This window comes from Sinocyclocheilus anshuiensis, unplaced genomic scaffold (assembly GCF_001515605.1).
Source record: "Sinocyclocheilus anshuiensis isolate Anshui unplaced genomic scaffold, SAMN03320099.WGS_v1.1 scaffold644, whole genome shotgun sequence".
In the NCBI taxonomy this organism is placed as follows: domain Eukaryota; kingdom Metazoa; phylum Chordata; class Actinopteri; order Cypriniformes; family Cyprinidae; genus Sinocyclocheilus; species Sinocyclocheilus anshuiensis.
The window spans coordinates 152,150-168,486 of NW_015557092.1; the positions used below are offsets into that span (position 1 = coordinate 152,150).

The window sequence follows — 16,337 nt, forward strand, 5'->3', positions numbered from 1 at the left end:
CAAAGTTGTTGTATTTCCTCAGCGACCAGCACGGATCAGCTCCAGGCATGACGAAGTGGATATCGTCCTCTTTTGGAAGGTCAACCAAAGTAGTTTCGCTTTCACAATGAAACACAGCGCCTTTATGGCATGGTGGCAGCAACAATACTACAGCGAGACTCAAAGTTACGCCTTCTTTCTTTGCGTGAACATTTGGGCGGCGTTATGCAAATCTTCCCACAGAGCGACGTAGACATGTGGGGGCGTGTTAGAACGAGCCGTTTTAGGTAGGTGTGGCTGACTCTTAACTTTTATAAAGAATATCTCTTTGGATTTGAGACTTTAGTCTTTGCAACTTTACAGATCTTCTTTATGCACCAAGAGCTTGTAACACTCCAAAGAGAAAGGAAAACTTGAAATCGCATCATATGACCCCTTTAAAGCAATAAAAACTGTTGTTGTTGTTTTTAAATAAGCACAACAAAGCCATTATAAGCCATATAAGCATACATTAAGAATGTAAATAAAATCATTTAAAAATAAAATACAATACATTTTTAAAAATTACAATAAAATAATTTTAGAAATGTAATGAGAAGTTATTTATTAATGTTTTTTTATTCCTTTTTTGTTCTTGTTTTCTCTTCCACTTTTGTTGTAGCTGATTGTTTGTCTGCGTTGTTCTGTGTGTTTAAAAAAGAATAAAACAACAATTAAAATTTGATAAAAAATGTAAAATAAAAGTAAATAAATGTCAATAAATAATATATATTGTGATTATTTAAGATTTAATTATGATGCTTTATATAGACACTAAGCACAGCAATATAATTCATATATAAAATAATATATAATTTGTTTTCCGGTGCCGGCATTTTATATTTACCTGTGCTAAACCAGCAAAACTGATTCCCTTCAGTCAGTCAGTCTTTTCCCATCTAACTGGGCAGTTTTTAGTCACAATAAGCTTTTCAGTTAAACAGATTTCTGTTCAGATTTCTGATTTTCTGTTTATCTGAATGTTAAACCTGAACGCTTTTCACATTCAGTGATTTGAGCAGAAGCTCTTGAGCTCTCAGCTGCTAATAATTGACGTTCGTGCAGAACTCAGGAGAGTTTCATTGCTGAGCGTTTGCTGAAGATGCAGTTACTGTAGCGAGAGAGAGAGAGAGACGGCTCGTCTGCTGATGCTGAAGACAGTCCACAGTCTCCTCTCTGTGTTATTCTCAAAGGGACTCCAGCACAGTGTGTGTATGGATCTGTATCTTCAGTGAAAGCCTGAAGGGCCTCTAGTGTTTCATCTGCGCTGCCCTCTGACCTCTTGACCTTTCATCTGAGTGTCATGATGCTGTCAGGCCGCATCCGATCACATTCCCATGAGCTCCTCGGCCAAAACACACGCTGCCCATCATTTACTGTACAGCTGAGCTGTGTGTCACCAATCTACTGCGGAAAATCTGGAGTAATCTTTTTCATATTCTTGTGATATGATTTCATCACAGCAGAGGGTTTAAAACCCTCTTAAATGTGGTAACACAAGGCTTTGGGGCACTTACTCTCTTTATAAAACAGTTTTGTAGCTTTTTGTAGATGATAAATATATTATTGCCAGTCACAATATACAGTATCATATTTAATATACTATTTTGGATTTTTTTAATGATCATTTTAAAATGATTTCATTGAATTTTGTATTTTTTACTCTATATTTCTATTGAATTTAATGTATTTTTAAATGATTTATTTAAAATGTTTCATGCATTTATTTTATATTTAAATTATTTTATTTGATCTATTTTTAAAATAATTTATTTAAAATGTTCAATGTATGTTTTATTTTTTATATTTATGTTTTATTTATTTTTAAAATGTTTTTTTTATTTAGAATGTTTAATGGATTTATTTTATTTATATTTCACATTTATTTAATTTATTTTTATTTTCTGTTAATTGTTTAATTTATTTTGATTTTTTAATTTAAAACAATTTCTTATTTACATTTTTAAAACTGTATTTATTTATAATTATATTATTTTACTTACATTGTTAAAATTTATTTATATTTAAAATTATATTATTTTATTTAAATGTAATTAAAATGTATTTGTTTATATCTTTTAATATTTTGTTTACTTTTTTATTTTGATTGTATTTTAAAGCAAAATCAGTCATATAGACTGTTTTTTATGTTGTTGTTTTTTTGCTGACGCATTGATTTGATGCAGCTTGATGCATTTCACACACACACACACACACACACACACGCACGCACACACACACACACGCAAGCATATAATCACAGTGATGACACATGCATTAATCCACATGATTGCTTAATTATATCCCACATGATTATTATTCAAATAATCGTTTGATTAACGAGCTAAATTTGAATGTCTCTGGTTTGGAGGCTTTAATTATCAGTGTCAGTCAAGCGTGAGCGTTTGAGCTCTCCAGCTTTATACATTATTTCATGATGAATGTGCTTTCAGAAGTTTCAGATGTTGATGGATGAGAGTTATTTTACTCGGCCTCCATCTCCTACAACAAGGTCAGTGAGACTTCAACACAAAGAAGGGCCTTCTTGCTTCATCTATCTATAACTCTGATGCTCGTTTCTCTAAAGAAAGTCGTTTAAGCCGCTGAATGATGTTTTGCAGGCTGGTATTGTCGGCACACAGCGGTCACACAGACACACAAAGACATTCATTACACAAGGACACGCTAAAACACACTACATCTACAGTGAATGGAGCTGCTGAGCTGCTTTAGTTTTATATAACCGCGTTCATATATATATACAGTTCATATATATATACAGTTACTTTAGTGCTCAAAAGTTTGAAGTCTCTTCTGCTCACCAAGGCATTTATTTGATCAAAAATACAGTAAAATAATTAAATATTATTACAATTTATTATAAGTGTTTTTCTAAGTGAATATATGTTCAAATGTAATTTATTGCTGTGATGAAAGCAGAATTTTCAGCATCATTACTCTAGTCTTCAGTCACATGATCCTTCAGAAATCAGTCTAATATGCTGATTTGCTGCTCAAGAAACATTTTTGATTATCCTCAATGTTGAATATATATTACTGTAATAAAAAATTTTTTTTCACTGTAATGAAAATAATGTTGTAATGCAAAGAGACATATTATGCCCCTTTTTACAAAATGTAATATAAGTCTCTGGCGTCCCCAGAATGTGTCTGTGAAGTTTCAGCTTAAAATACTCCACAGATCATTTATTATATCATTTTGAAAATGCCTATTTTGAGTGGAAGCAGAAACACGCTGTTTTTCGGGCCTGTGTCTTTAAATGCAAATGAGCTGCTGCTCCCCGCCCCCTTTTCCAGAATAGAGCTGCGCCGTTACAGCTCGGACCTGCTAAAAACATCTGTTTTGGTTCTGATTATCATGTTTATCGTGCTGAAATCATGCGTTTTAAACCATATAAGTTTAAACTTCTGATATATGGTTTGAGTGCACATGGACAGAAAGCAGCTGTCACAGCATGTGAGTACTAAACGAAGTTCTCTTTCATGTCTTATTGCGCTTAAACTGTCAAATACACACAAGTTTACGTTAAAAACACACATGAGTTAAAAAAACAGTCGGTTATGTCTGTGGAGGTAAACAGCTGGGAAATAAATCGCATGTTTATTTTAGATCTGTGTGGCAGCAGCAATATACAGTAAATAAATCAATAAATCCACTGCTCTGTTGTCTCCTCTGAGGCTGGGACTCTAAATAGTGTTCTGTGCTCGTCTGTGCAGCCAAAGACAGAACAGTTAGCATGTTTTGCTCAAACTTTCGCCATGGCATTAGACCGTTGTCGCTTTCGAAATCAAAATGACGGCGCCATGGGTGGAAACTTACAGATTAAGGGGCGGTAATATTATAATGAGATCCTTTCTACGTCACAGGGGGAGCGAAATCAGACTAAATCTTTTTTTTTCACAAGCTTGCAAAAAAGGCTTACCAAAACCAAGTTACCGGGTTGTCCTTTTCATGTTTCCTGGGTTGGTAGATGCACCTGTGGACCCGATTATAGCACTTAAACAGAAAAAGTCCGATTTTCATGATATGTCACATTTAATGCATCTAAATACAGACTTCCTGTTTTCCTTCCGTTTGGTTTTGTTGTGAAATATGACCTGCTCTTGACAGGTTTGGTGAGATGCATAGAGAAGTTTTTGGATACTTGTGGTTTTGTGTTTGGATAGTTTGAGGTGTTTGTACTGGCACACACACAGAGATGTGTAAACACACACACACACACCTCGGTATCTCCTCAGCATATGTTCACAGTTCAGCAGCTGTGATGCTGAGAGCTCCAGCAGTGTGAGAAATGAAGCACACATTCATCTCTCTCTCTCAGTAAAAATAGATGTCTATTTGTAGAATCACAGACATGCTCTTTTTTGTTCTTTGGTTTTGGATGTAAAACCATTACTTCAGTTTAAGCTTTAAAACTTTGTGCAAGACTCCAGACAGCTCAGATCTGTAGCTAATCAGCCAAAGGAAAACTACAAAGTGTCATATTGTATACTTTATCATTTTTTTTTCTTTTCTGATGACTACTTGTAATGTTTGTCAGGGTTTCTTGTGCCAAAAAGGCTTGTTTTTTCCTTAGACAATTTTGGCCCTCCATCTGACCAATATAATTAAATGTGGATGGTTATTATGTTAATGAATCATTATGAATATTTATGAAGTACTCATTAATATTTTATTTGATTCATTAATAATGTATTAATTTATTAAATATGTATTTATTTTGTAGTCACTTCCTTTAAATTTGTATTAATTACTTTTATTTTTATTTTACTTTATTTATTTTCTATAAACTTTAAAGATATATTTAATTCATTAAAAATTTATTCATCTTAATTCATTTTATTATGTACTTATTTTATTTGTTTATTTATTTAAATCTTTTTATACAAATGCAATAATGTTTTATAGTTGTCAAGCATAATATAACAATCCAAGATTTTTCCACACTGAAAAAAATGTTTCATTCATCCAATTTAAAAAAAATGTAGGGTAATGATTCACATCTATATTTTTTAAATTGAGTCAATGAAAAATAAATAACTTGCCCTAAGGGTCATCATCATTACCCTACGTTTTTTTAATTGGATGAATGAAAAAAAAAATGTCAGTGCATAAACAAATTAGTTTAAATCTATTAATGTACGGTAGGTTTTTAAACATTTTATTTTATTTTATTTTTTACTGTTTTATTGTCCCTGATTTAATCAGTTCAGTTCGGATGAAAACAGGAAATGCTAGTATGAATAAATATTTAGATGTAATTGCTTTTTAGGTGATTCAATGATTATAATGATATAATTATTGCCAATCACACAATATCATTATAATTTTTTTATTGTATTGTGAAATAAATGTATTTATTTATTTATAAATAAATAAATAAACTCAGAATGATATAAAACGCCTTCCTTTCCTTTAATGAGTAATGTTTGCAGCTTCAGCTGTCTAGTGTCTAGTGTTCATGGTGTTTCCTGTGTGAAGCTGAAAGTCTCTGCAGGTTTGTGTAATTTCAGGCTTGTGTAGTCCGAGTTAATGAAGCTGTCAGAGGCTCCGGTGCTAATTAGAGTTTGTCAGTGTGAATCTGCTGGTGAATGTTAATCAGTCTCATTGTGAAAGCGCTGATACGAGCAGGTGCGAGTGAATGTGGCTGTTGTTTTGCGGGTTTCTGAGTGCTGGCATTGATGCACGTGACGCGGCACCCGCAGGAGCTCATTACAGCCCTCGGCCCCAGAGGATTCTGGGTTATGGATGAAGCTCAGGTTAAACAAGCTCCTGCTGCTGCTGCTGCTGCTGGATGTGAAACGCTCTCAGTCCACAGGAAGTGGCAGAGATCATTTACTAATGCAATAGGTCAAGCGCTGCAGTGATTTTACCAGCGTTACATGACTCCGTGCCTTTAAAACACCCTTAAATCAAATGAACTCAAGGCTTTTGTCTTTATAAAACTGTTGCATTGTTTTTTTATAGATGATTAAATGTATTATTATTGTGAATCACAATATAAAGTCATTTTTTTTATTTCTTGTCTTTTATTTTGTATAAATTATTTCATTTTATTGTGTTAAAATATTTACATTTATTTTTATGATTTTGTTTTATATACATTTAACACACACACACACACACACACATAGATTAATAAGGTTAATTTATAATAATGCAATAAGTCAGGCATTATAATGATTTTACTGCATTTATATGAAGCAGAGCCTTTAAATCTAGGGCTGCATGATAAATCGCATGCGATATTTAATGCGCATCTTGTCAGTATTTAATTTATTTTGCATTTATTTACTTATTGCAAATAACAATAGACAATACAATATTTATTTTATTTCTAAATGTATTTTTTTATTTTATTAAATTATTTTGTTATTCAGTTTTTTATATATTTATTTTATTTTGTATTTATTACAACCTTTTTAGATAATTAAATGTATTATGACCGATCACAATATAAAATATAATACTTATTTTATTTCTAAAATGTATTTATTTTAAAAATTAGTTTAATTTTAATTTTTGTTTAATACAATTACTTTTCAAAATGACTTACTATTCAAATTTGTATGTATTTATTTTATTTTGTAATTATCTACTTACAATTTTTAGATGATTAAATGTATTATTGCCATTCACAATTTATAATATTTCATTTCTAAATGTGTTATTATTTTTTTATTTTGTTATTCATATTTTATGCATTTATTTTATAATTATTTACTAAGATTATTTTATGGTTAAAAGTATTATCGCAGGTCAAAAATTACAATATAACATTTATTTTTAAATTGGTTTATCTTTATTAATTATTTTTATTCGATTTTAATATATTTATTTTACAATTATTTACTTACCTTTTATTTATATATCGTTTTTTTCATCTGTCAGGTATAACACTCAATGGATTGTTCCATTGACAAATGCGTTTAATTCTATTAATGTTGGTTTTAAATTAAACTATATTATTTTTTGCATTTTATTGTTATTATTGTCAGTTTGGATGAATTACAGAAGCAGTGCTGGTATGAATTAATAAACCAAAGCTGCTCATGAATCATTTGTGTTGTAGTGAAACTGTGGCATGAGTAAAGATCCAGGACCTGTTTGAGACCTTCAGTGTGAGTTCATGTGTTTGTCTGTCTTCATCCTGAAATAGCCGCAGGGCTCTGAACGTGTCACCTGTCATCCGGGTCAGTCGTCCCGCGAGGAAACGCTCCCCGGGAAACCAGTCCGTCCCGCTGAACCGGATGATTCCAGAAACCCTGAGCTTCTGTAATACACAGACACGCTCTCAGATTACTGCATCACAGAATCAAGGCAAACCCGCATCTGTTTGTGTCCCGTTTGGGAGTTTTTAGCATTAGCGCTGCCATATGTTAGCTGTGTTAGCCGAGGCCTCGCACTCTTTTCTTACGATATTTGTCAAACATGAAACCTCTTAAAGAGAATTAAAATCATGTTTTCAGCAGCCGACGAAAACCTGCGCAATGAGCAGCAATCACTATTTGCTTAGTACCTTCAGTAGAAAATACAACATCACATAGTTTTTTTCCCACACTTTTTTTTTTCACTTTTAAAACATGAATTATGCACGTATTTTAATGATTTTACGAATAAAATATAGCATCAGATACTCACAGTTATTTAATGTATATTGATATTTGATTACTGCATTTATATTTTTTAATTTATATTTATTTGATTTGATATTTACTATGAGTAAATTTTATTTGTATTATTTTATTTTATAATTTATTTATTTCAATGTTATTATTATTTGAAATTTTATTTCACATGTGAGTTCAGGATTGACTCGTGCACTCAAACACATAACATTTAATTTGATCTTCATTTTATTTTTATTTTATAATTGTATTATTTATTATTTTATTTTATTTTCCCTGTGAGTTCAGGAATGATTCCTGCATTCAAACACAGAAAGTTAATTTATATGATTTTTATCCTGTATGTAAATGTTATTCTCTCTCTCTCTCTCTGTGTCAGGTGTGTTGTTCTCTGAGGTCTGTCGACCGTGTGGCGTGATGGTATTGGTCAATCCTCAGAGTGGGCGGGGCAAAGCAATTGCTCTCTATAATGGCCACGTTCAGCGGATGCTCACCGAGGCGGATATACCACACACACTCTTCATTACAGGTGTGTAAAACACACACACACACGCACACACCACAGATGCTCTCTGAACAGATTCAGCTTGTTAATGGAGTTATATGATCTGCTGTTAGTGCAGTAAGCAGGGCAGTTTCAGCTCATTTTCAACAACAAGAGGTCAAAAGAGAGTTCAGATTCTGCAGTGCAAGGGGTTTCAGAGATTATTTGCTTAAAAACATTAATAAATGTCTCAGGTTATGTTGTGCTTGATTCATTAGTGTGCATATTATTCTAAAGTGAAACAAATGTTTGTTTTAATCATCATTCATCAAAATAATAAATGTTCTCACCTCAGAAATTATTTTTCCATTGATGCAACCAAGTCCATGCGTGTGAGGAAACATTTCTTAGCTCGCTTTTGACTGACCAATCAGTGTTGGATAAAATCAAGCCCTGCCCACTATTTCCCACTGAATTCACTCTCTTTATTGAAAATGCTTCTGTATATTTCTGTTGTTGACTCTTATGTTCTTTTGTGTTCTGCAGACTGAAAAAGTCAATGATATAAGCAAATGATAACAGATGTTTCATTTTTGACTCGACTATCCCTAACCTTGTGTGCTTTTCAGGTTACTAGTTAGTTAAGTAACTTTAACCATCTTTCTCAGCATATTTTTCCTCAGACTGTGCCTCCGCCTTGACAGTAGTCGATCGGTTTTGGCGTTCAAGTTCATCATCAGTCTAAAGACTCATAAAACACAAGTTCCTGTCTCACTATATAGAGCTGGCAGCTTCATTCAGAAATCTCACGATTAGTCAGAGAGCAGCAGAACTGTTAACAGATGAAGAGCTCCACTGTCAGAGCATGAACTCAGAGTAACCTCCGACAGAGAAACACACACATCTGAGTGATAGACGACTGATCGCATTTGTGTGTGTGTGTGTGTGTAGGTGTGTAGGTGTGTATGTGTGTGTGTGTGTGTGTGTGTGCGTGTGTGCGCGTGTGTGTGTGTGTGCGTGTGTGTGTGCGAGTGTGCGTGTGTGTGTGTGTGTGTGTGTGTGTGCGTGTGTGATGGGTCTGTTTATACATCCATCAGTGAATGTTCAGAGTGTGTGTTTGTGTTGTTAGATGTGTGTCTGCACATCAGATGAGCATTATTTTCTCTGCTTCCCCTTACGTTTCTCTTCCCAATGGATGGATGGATGGATAGAACAATAGATAGATGAACGGATAGATAGAACAATAGATGGATGTAAAGAAGGATAGATGAAATGATGGATGGATAGAACACTAGATGAATGATATATAGATGGAACGATGGATGGATAGAAAGAAGGATAGATGAAATAATGAATGAGGGATAGATGGATGGATGGTAATGGAAAGAAGGATGATGGATGGACAGAACAACAGTTGAATGGATAGATAGATGGGATGATGGATGAGGGGATGATGGATGGATGGTTGATGGATGAAAAGAAGGATGGATGGATGGATGATAGAGTGATAGATGGATGGAAAGGACAATATGATGGATGATGGATGATACAACAAAAGATGAGGATAGATGGAACGATGGATGGATAGAAAGAAGGATAGATGAAATGATGGCTGAGGGATGGATGGATGATGGATAGAAAAAAGGTTGGATGGACAGAACAAGGATAGATAGGATAGATAGCTGGAACGGATAGGTGAAAGGATAGATAGATGGAACGATGGATGGAAAGAAATATAGATGAATATAGAGATGATGGATGGATGGATGGATGGAAAAGAGGATGATAGAACAACAGATAGATAGCATAAGAATGGGTAGATAGATGGAATGATGGATGGAAAGAAAGAAGGAAGGATAGATGAAACAATGGATGAGGGATAGATGGATGGATGGATAATGAATGGAAAGAAGGTTGGATGGATGGAAAGAATGATAGATGGATGAATGATGGATGGACAGAACAACAGATAAATGGATAGACAGATGGAATGATGGATGGAAAGAAAGATACTGCAGATGAAACAATGGATGAGAGAGATGGATGGATGATAAAACGATTGATACATGGATGGATAGATAGATAGATAGATAGATAGATAGAAAGAAGGATGATAGGACAACAGATGAATGGATAGATAAATGGAACAATTGATGGATAGAAAGAAGGATAGATGAAATTATGAATAAGGGATGGATGGATGGATGGACATAACAACAGATGAATGGATAGATAGATGGAATGATGGATGGAAAAAAAGATAGATGAAATGATGGATGAGGGATAGATGGATGATAGAACGATTTATGGATGGATGGATGGAAAGAAGGATGGATAAAATGATGGATGAGGGATAGAGAATTATTTTCATGACACTTAAACCCATTTACCCCTGAAATACTGCTTCCTGTTAAATATACACAAGCATTACACTAATGAGATTCTGGGCCAACAGTGCTAAATTATCATGAAAATAATAATAATATTAGCACTGATGTATGTTTCTCCTGCGGTGGATAAATATTATGTCCTGTAAGATCAGTAGTGATCCACTGAAACATTGACACTATTTGTCGTAGGAATGAAGCAGACGTGCTGTGTGAGTGTGTGATCTGTAATGTGGGTCACTGTGATGTTTCTGCCTGTGATCCGTCTCCCTCTGTTAACAACACTCCACACCACATCCACACTGAAGCCAATGTGAGTGTGTGTGTGAGTGTGTGAGTGTGTGTGTGTGTGTGTGTGTGTGTGTGTGTGTGTGGGTGTGTGAGTGTGTTTTATTTTAAATAGTAAAACACTATTTTGGTTTTTGTTCAGTGTGCATTTTAAAAACTATCAGTTGATTAATCGGTATCGGCCAGTGTGGTACAACCTAGTTATTAGTATCGGTCGACCTCTAGTTGTGTGTGTGTGTGTGTGTGTGTGTGTGTGTGTGTGAGTGTGAAGTGCAGTCTCAGCTTTAGGCATTTCTGCTGAATCAGTCACTATGAATCTTCACTTCTGCCTCACACACACACACACACTCAGGATTTACACTTTATACAGTTCAGACTGTGACACTTTTATAGGAGTTTCATGCATTTTTCTTGTGCTTGTGCTGCATCTGACTGAATAATTTACATTCATTCATTTAGTTGATGCCTTACACAGCCTATAAATGAGGATCATCACAAGCAAGTTAAAAGCCAATTATATTCAACACCAGGTTGAGTAAACAACTACATATTGTTCAAAAGTTTGGGGGCTACTATTTGAAGTCTCTTCTGCTCACCAAGGCAAAACTGTGAAATATTGTTATCAAATAACAGTTGTCAAATAACTCTTTTCTGTGAATATATTGTAAAATATAACTTATTCCTGTGATCAAAGCTGAATTTTCAGCATAATTACTGCAGTCTTCAGTGTCACATGATCCTTCAGAAATTTATTTTATTTAGTTGCCACATCAACATTTATAATTCACATTTAGTTAAACTTGATGTACCAAAATAATTAAAATAGAAATAAAAATAATTGAAAACTATAGACATATGTAATAATAATAAAATAAAATAATATATAAAAATGGCAAAAACAAAAGTAGTAAAACTTTACAATGAAAACAGATTTGATACACGTTACTTTTCAGGATTATTTGATGAATAGAAAGTTCAAAAGAACAGCATTTTTTTGAAATATAAATCTTTTGTACCAATATAAATGTATTTACTGTCACTTTTGATCAATTTAATGCATCCTTGATGAATTAAAGTATTATTTAAGAAAAACCTTATAACATTAGTGATTAGTGAAAAACATTAGTGTTTTATATGTAAAACTACAATCATAAAAATGTTTGTTACTTAAAAATAATATAAAATAGAAATAAAAATAATTGAAAACTATAGACATATGTAATAATAATAAAATAAAATAATATATAAAAATGGCAAAAACAAAAGTAGTAAAACTTTACAATGAAAACAGAAAATATAGAAATAGATGTATTAATATTAATAAAAACTAAATGCTACCAACATAACACTGGGTAGTGATGAATGTGATTACCATGGAATCTCTGCTGGTATATCAGAGATCTGATTTTATTGTATCAGAGAATCTGCTGCTCATGAAGGCCATGGAGTGACTCAGTGGACAGAGATCTGAGCGTCTGCTGTGATCTGTGATCTTACAGAGCGTCAGAACCATGCGCGGGATCTGGTGCGGAGCGCTGACCTGACGCAGTGGGACGCTCTGGTCATTCTGTCTGGAGACGGGCTGCTGTTTGAGGTGTGTGCAGGTTGCTTGTGTCCGTCTGTGTGTGTGTGAGTGTGTGTGTGTGTGTGTTGGGCATTCAGCTCACGTAAGTGTGTGTGTGTGTGTTTTAGGTAGTGAACGGTCTAATGGAGAGGCAGGATTGGGAAAAGGCCATCCAGACTCCTCTGGGAATCCTGCCCGGAGGTTCAGGAAATGCACTGGCTGCATCTGTCCATCACTACGCACGGTGAGCCAATCAGAGCAACAAGAACCGCCCACCACACCGTCTGACTGACATGTGAAGAGACCAACCCGATTTAGCTTCTTTACATGATGTTTAGAGACCAGTAAATATGAAAGCCTATATTACAACTCTGGCCAATGGCAATACATTATGGCCAATAAGAAAATATATTATTATTATTATTATTTAAATGAATGAATCGAATGAAATTAATTTATTTAAATTGTATCAAATCCAATATTAAATCTCTGGCCAATACTAATAAATTATGGCCAATGATAAAATAAAAGACTAAAAACTAAATAAAAAAAAAAAAAAAATTATTTAACTGAATGATCTAATTCATTTAAAATTTCATTTAATAATTTAATATAAGTTTTATGAAATTTGATATTAAAATTCCAATGCCAGTAAGCTATGGCAAATGATAAACAAAACACTAAAATCTTTAACAAATTATTTAATATAATTTTAGTAATTTAATTTACATTTTATGAAATTCGTATTCAAATTCAGACCAATAAAGTTATGGCCAGTAATACAATTATGTTCTAATTTGTATATAAATTCTAATTAAAACACCAAAAAGTAAACTTTCATTTAATTTCTTTTAAAATAATTATTTAATTCATTTATAAATAGTGTAATCATTTAATCTATTAATTAACATTTTATATAATTTTATTTGTATTTTTTAATTTAATTTTAAATACATTTTCTTAATTTTGAATCAATTTACGTTAATGCACACATTTTTATTAATTTTGAAATTTTCTAAAAATTACATTTGTCTTATTAATTTGCTAGTGTTTTAAAGTTTAGTTTTGAAAATAATCTGAATGTCAAGATAAGGGAAATAAGCATCCACAGTTAAATATCCAAGACCAAAACATAACAAAAAATCTCTAATATATATTGTGCATTTCTATTGGATATCTCATTCATTTATCATTGAATGTCTTAAACAGAACTCATATGATTTGATGCCATAAAAACGGCAACGTGGTTCTCCGTTCCACGTACGGTAACTCAGGCAAGAAGAATCGTTGAATAAAGTCATTATTTTTGTTTTCTTTGCACACAAAAAGTATTCTGGAAGCTTCTTAAAATTACGGTAATGCTGTCTATGGAGGGTCAGTGATGGATTATAATGACTTACACTCTCTTTTTACGTGTTGCGTTGCATCGCGCCACGTAAACATAAAACCATGTCTGCATTTGTGATCGGAGAAATGACAAACAACGAGCGGTACTCTACACTGCTCAAAACTCACGTTTGAATCATCAGTGGCAAATCCTTTAAATATGAAAACTTACTTACAGTCCAACATGGCGGCAGCAACAATACTACAGCGAGAATAAAAGTTACGCCTTCTTTCTTTGCGTGAACATTTTGGCGGCGTTATGCAAATCTTCCCACATCGTGACGTAGGTATGTGGGGGCGTGTTAGAACGAGCCGTATTAGGTAGGTGTGGCTAACTCTGAACTTTTATAAAGAATATCTCTTTGGATTTGAGACTTTAGTCTTTGCAACTTTACAGATCTTCTTTATGCACCAAGAGCTTGTAACACTCCAAAGAGAAAGGAAAAATTTAAATCGCATCATATGACCCCTTTAATGACAGAATTTTCATTTTTGGGTGAACTATCCCTTTAACCTGAGCAAATCGTTCAGTTCACCGTGAACGTTTTATTAGGACCTCAGAACGGCAGATGTTCCAGTGACAACTTTGTTAATCTGTTTTCCTGGTTTATTAATCTAAATATCAGTTATTTTTAAGCAGAGAAAAATCCCGATTCCCACCATTCACCTGTTTGTTGAATGTTGAAAGTGCATTGCATTATGAGCCGATTTTAGGCCTGATTTGAGCTAAAGAAGCTACAACACTGTGGGGATTTCAGTTTTCCCCCCATTCAGGTAAACAAGATCTGTACTTGCACGACTAGGATATGTTGTCATGATGGCTGACATGTGAACTAACTACATTAAAATAAAAACCCTAAAATGTCTCAAACATGCACATACCCCAGTGTAATTATACATTTAAGTACTGAGTAATACCAATTAAGGTACTGGTTAGGGTTAGGATTAGTGTTTGGTTTAGGGTTACTTGCATGTAATTATGTATAATTAACTGTTATTATAATAGTAATAATAGTTATTATAATAGTGTTATTATAATAGTGTAACATGTGCAACAAGGACACCTTAAAATAAAGTGTTACCAAATAAAGCTATACAGAATTTTTTTTAAATCTAATAAAAATGACAAAAGCACCAAATTACTAGGACTTAAAATGAAAACTGAAAATATAAAAACTAATGCTTATTCAAAATATTAATAGCCTATGCAGCCTACTATAATAGTACTTAAATAATACTAAAATAACACTGTTATGGAGATGTTTTTATAAACAACTAATAATAGGCCTACAAGGTTAATTTTGCTGTTTGTAAAATGATGCATGCTTTATTTTACGGTCCTTTTAACATCATATTTGTCAATCCAGTAAGCACTAATCTCTGATTTTGGTGTTTGTGTTTGCTTGATCTCTGCAGAGCGTCTCCGGTGTGGGGTGAAGATCTGCTGACCAGCTGTGGCTTTTTGCTCTGTAAGGGTCTGGTGTCTAAACTGGACCTGATCTCCATCCGTCTGTCGTCCGGCGCTCGTCTCTTTTCCTTCCTGTCTCTGGCCTGGGGCTTCGTGGCTGACGTGGACATCGAGAGCGAGCAGTTCCGTCAGATCGGAGCGCTGCGCTTCATCCTCGGCACGTTGCTGCGCCTGGCCTCCTTACGGATCTATCAGGGAAAACTGGCCTTCCTTCCTGCCGAAAACGAGCGCGGACCGGACTCTGTGAGCTTTTCCCCCGCCGACAGCCGGCTGCCCGACCACCTGCTCGCCCCGCTGGAGCAGCCCGTCCCGCAGGACTGGACGCTGGTGGAGGAGCGGGAGTTCGTTCTGGTGCTCGCCATGTTCCAGTCGCACCTGGGCGAGGATCTGCTGGCGGCTCCGGACGCCCGCGCCGACGACGGGCTCATCCACCTGTTCTACGTGACGGCAGGAATCTCGCGCGCCACGCTGCTGCGGCTCTTCCGAGCCATGCAGAGTGGGACGCACCTGGATTGCGGCTGCGCACACCTGGTGTACCGGCGCGCGCGAGCACTGAGGCTGGAGCCACTGAGCACAGCGGGCGTCATGACAGTAGACGGTGAGCGAGTGGAGTACGGGCCCGTTCAAGCGCAGGTGCACAGAGGAGCGGCCCGCCTCATCTCCGCGTGAGCCACCAACAACCGTTTAAGGGCCAGATTATCATTAGAGTGCAATTCCATAAAAGCGCAGATGGGAGGGGAAAACTCGGTGAGTGATTTACTAAAAATGCGCACAGTAAAGAACACAGACACAGTCAGATCATTTCCATAATGACCAGTGCAATCTACCAAGAGTTGCGCAAATTACCACCTGCTTTAAAGGTGACATATTATGCCCCTTTTTACAATATGTAATATAAGTCTCTAGTGTGCCCAGAATGTGTCTGTGAAGTTTCAGCTCAAAATACTCCACAGATTATTTATCATATAATTTTGAAAATGGCTATTTTGCGTGGAAGCAGAAACACGCTGTTTTCCGGGCCTGTGTCTTTAAATGCAAATGAGCTGCTGCTCCCGCCCCCTTTTCCAGAATAAAGCTGCGCCATTACAGCTC

General features: G+C 34.9%; 1 protein-coding gene across 1 annotated transcript in view; it reads left to right on the plus strand.

Moving 5' to 3' along the window:
• LOC107677335 (sphingosine kinase 1-like) overlaps positions 1 to 15,977 on the plus strand; it is a 22,731-nt gene extending 6,754 nt beyond the window's left edge. The window contains exons 2-5 of the mRNA XM_016472213.1: positions 8,048 to 8,197; positions 12,327 to 12,421; positions 12,520 to 12,635; positions 15,194 to 15,977. Coding sequence (XP_016327699.1) covers positions 8,048 to 8,197; positions 12,327 to 12,421; positions 12,520 to 12,635; positions 15,194 to 15,914 — 1,082 coding nt within the window. The 3' untranslated portion in view covers positions 15,915 to 15,977. The remainder of the gene's footprint in view (positions 1 to 8,047; positions 8,198 to 12,326; positions 12,422 to 12,519; positions 12,636 to 15,193) is intronic.
• The last annotated feature ends 360 nt before the right edge of the window (positions 15,978 to 16,337 follow it).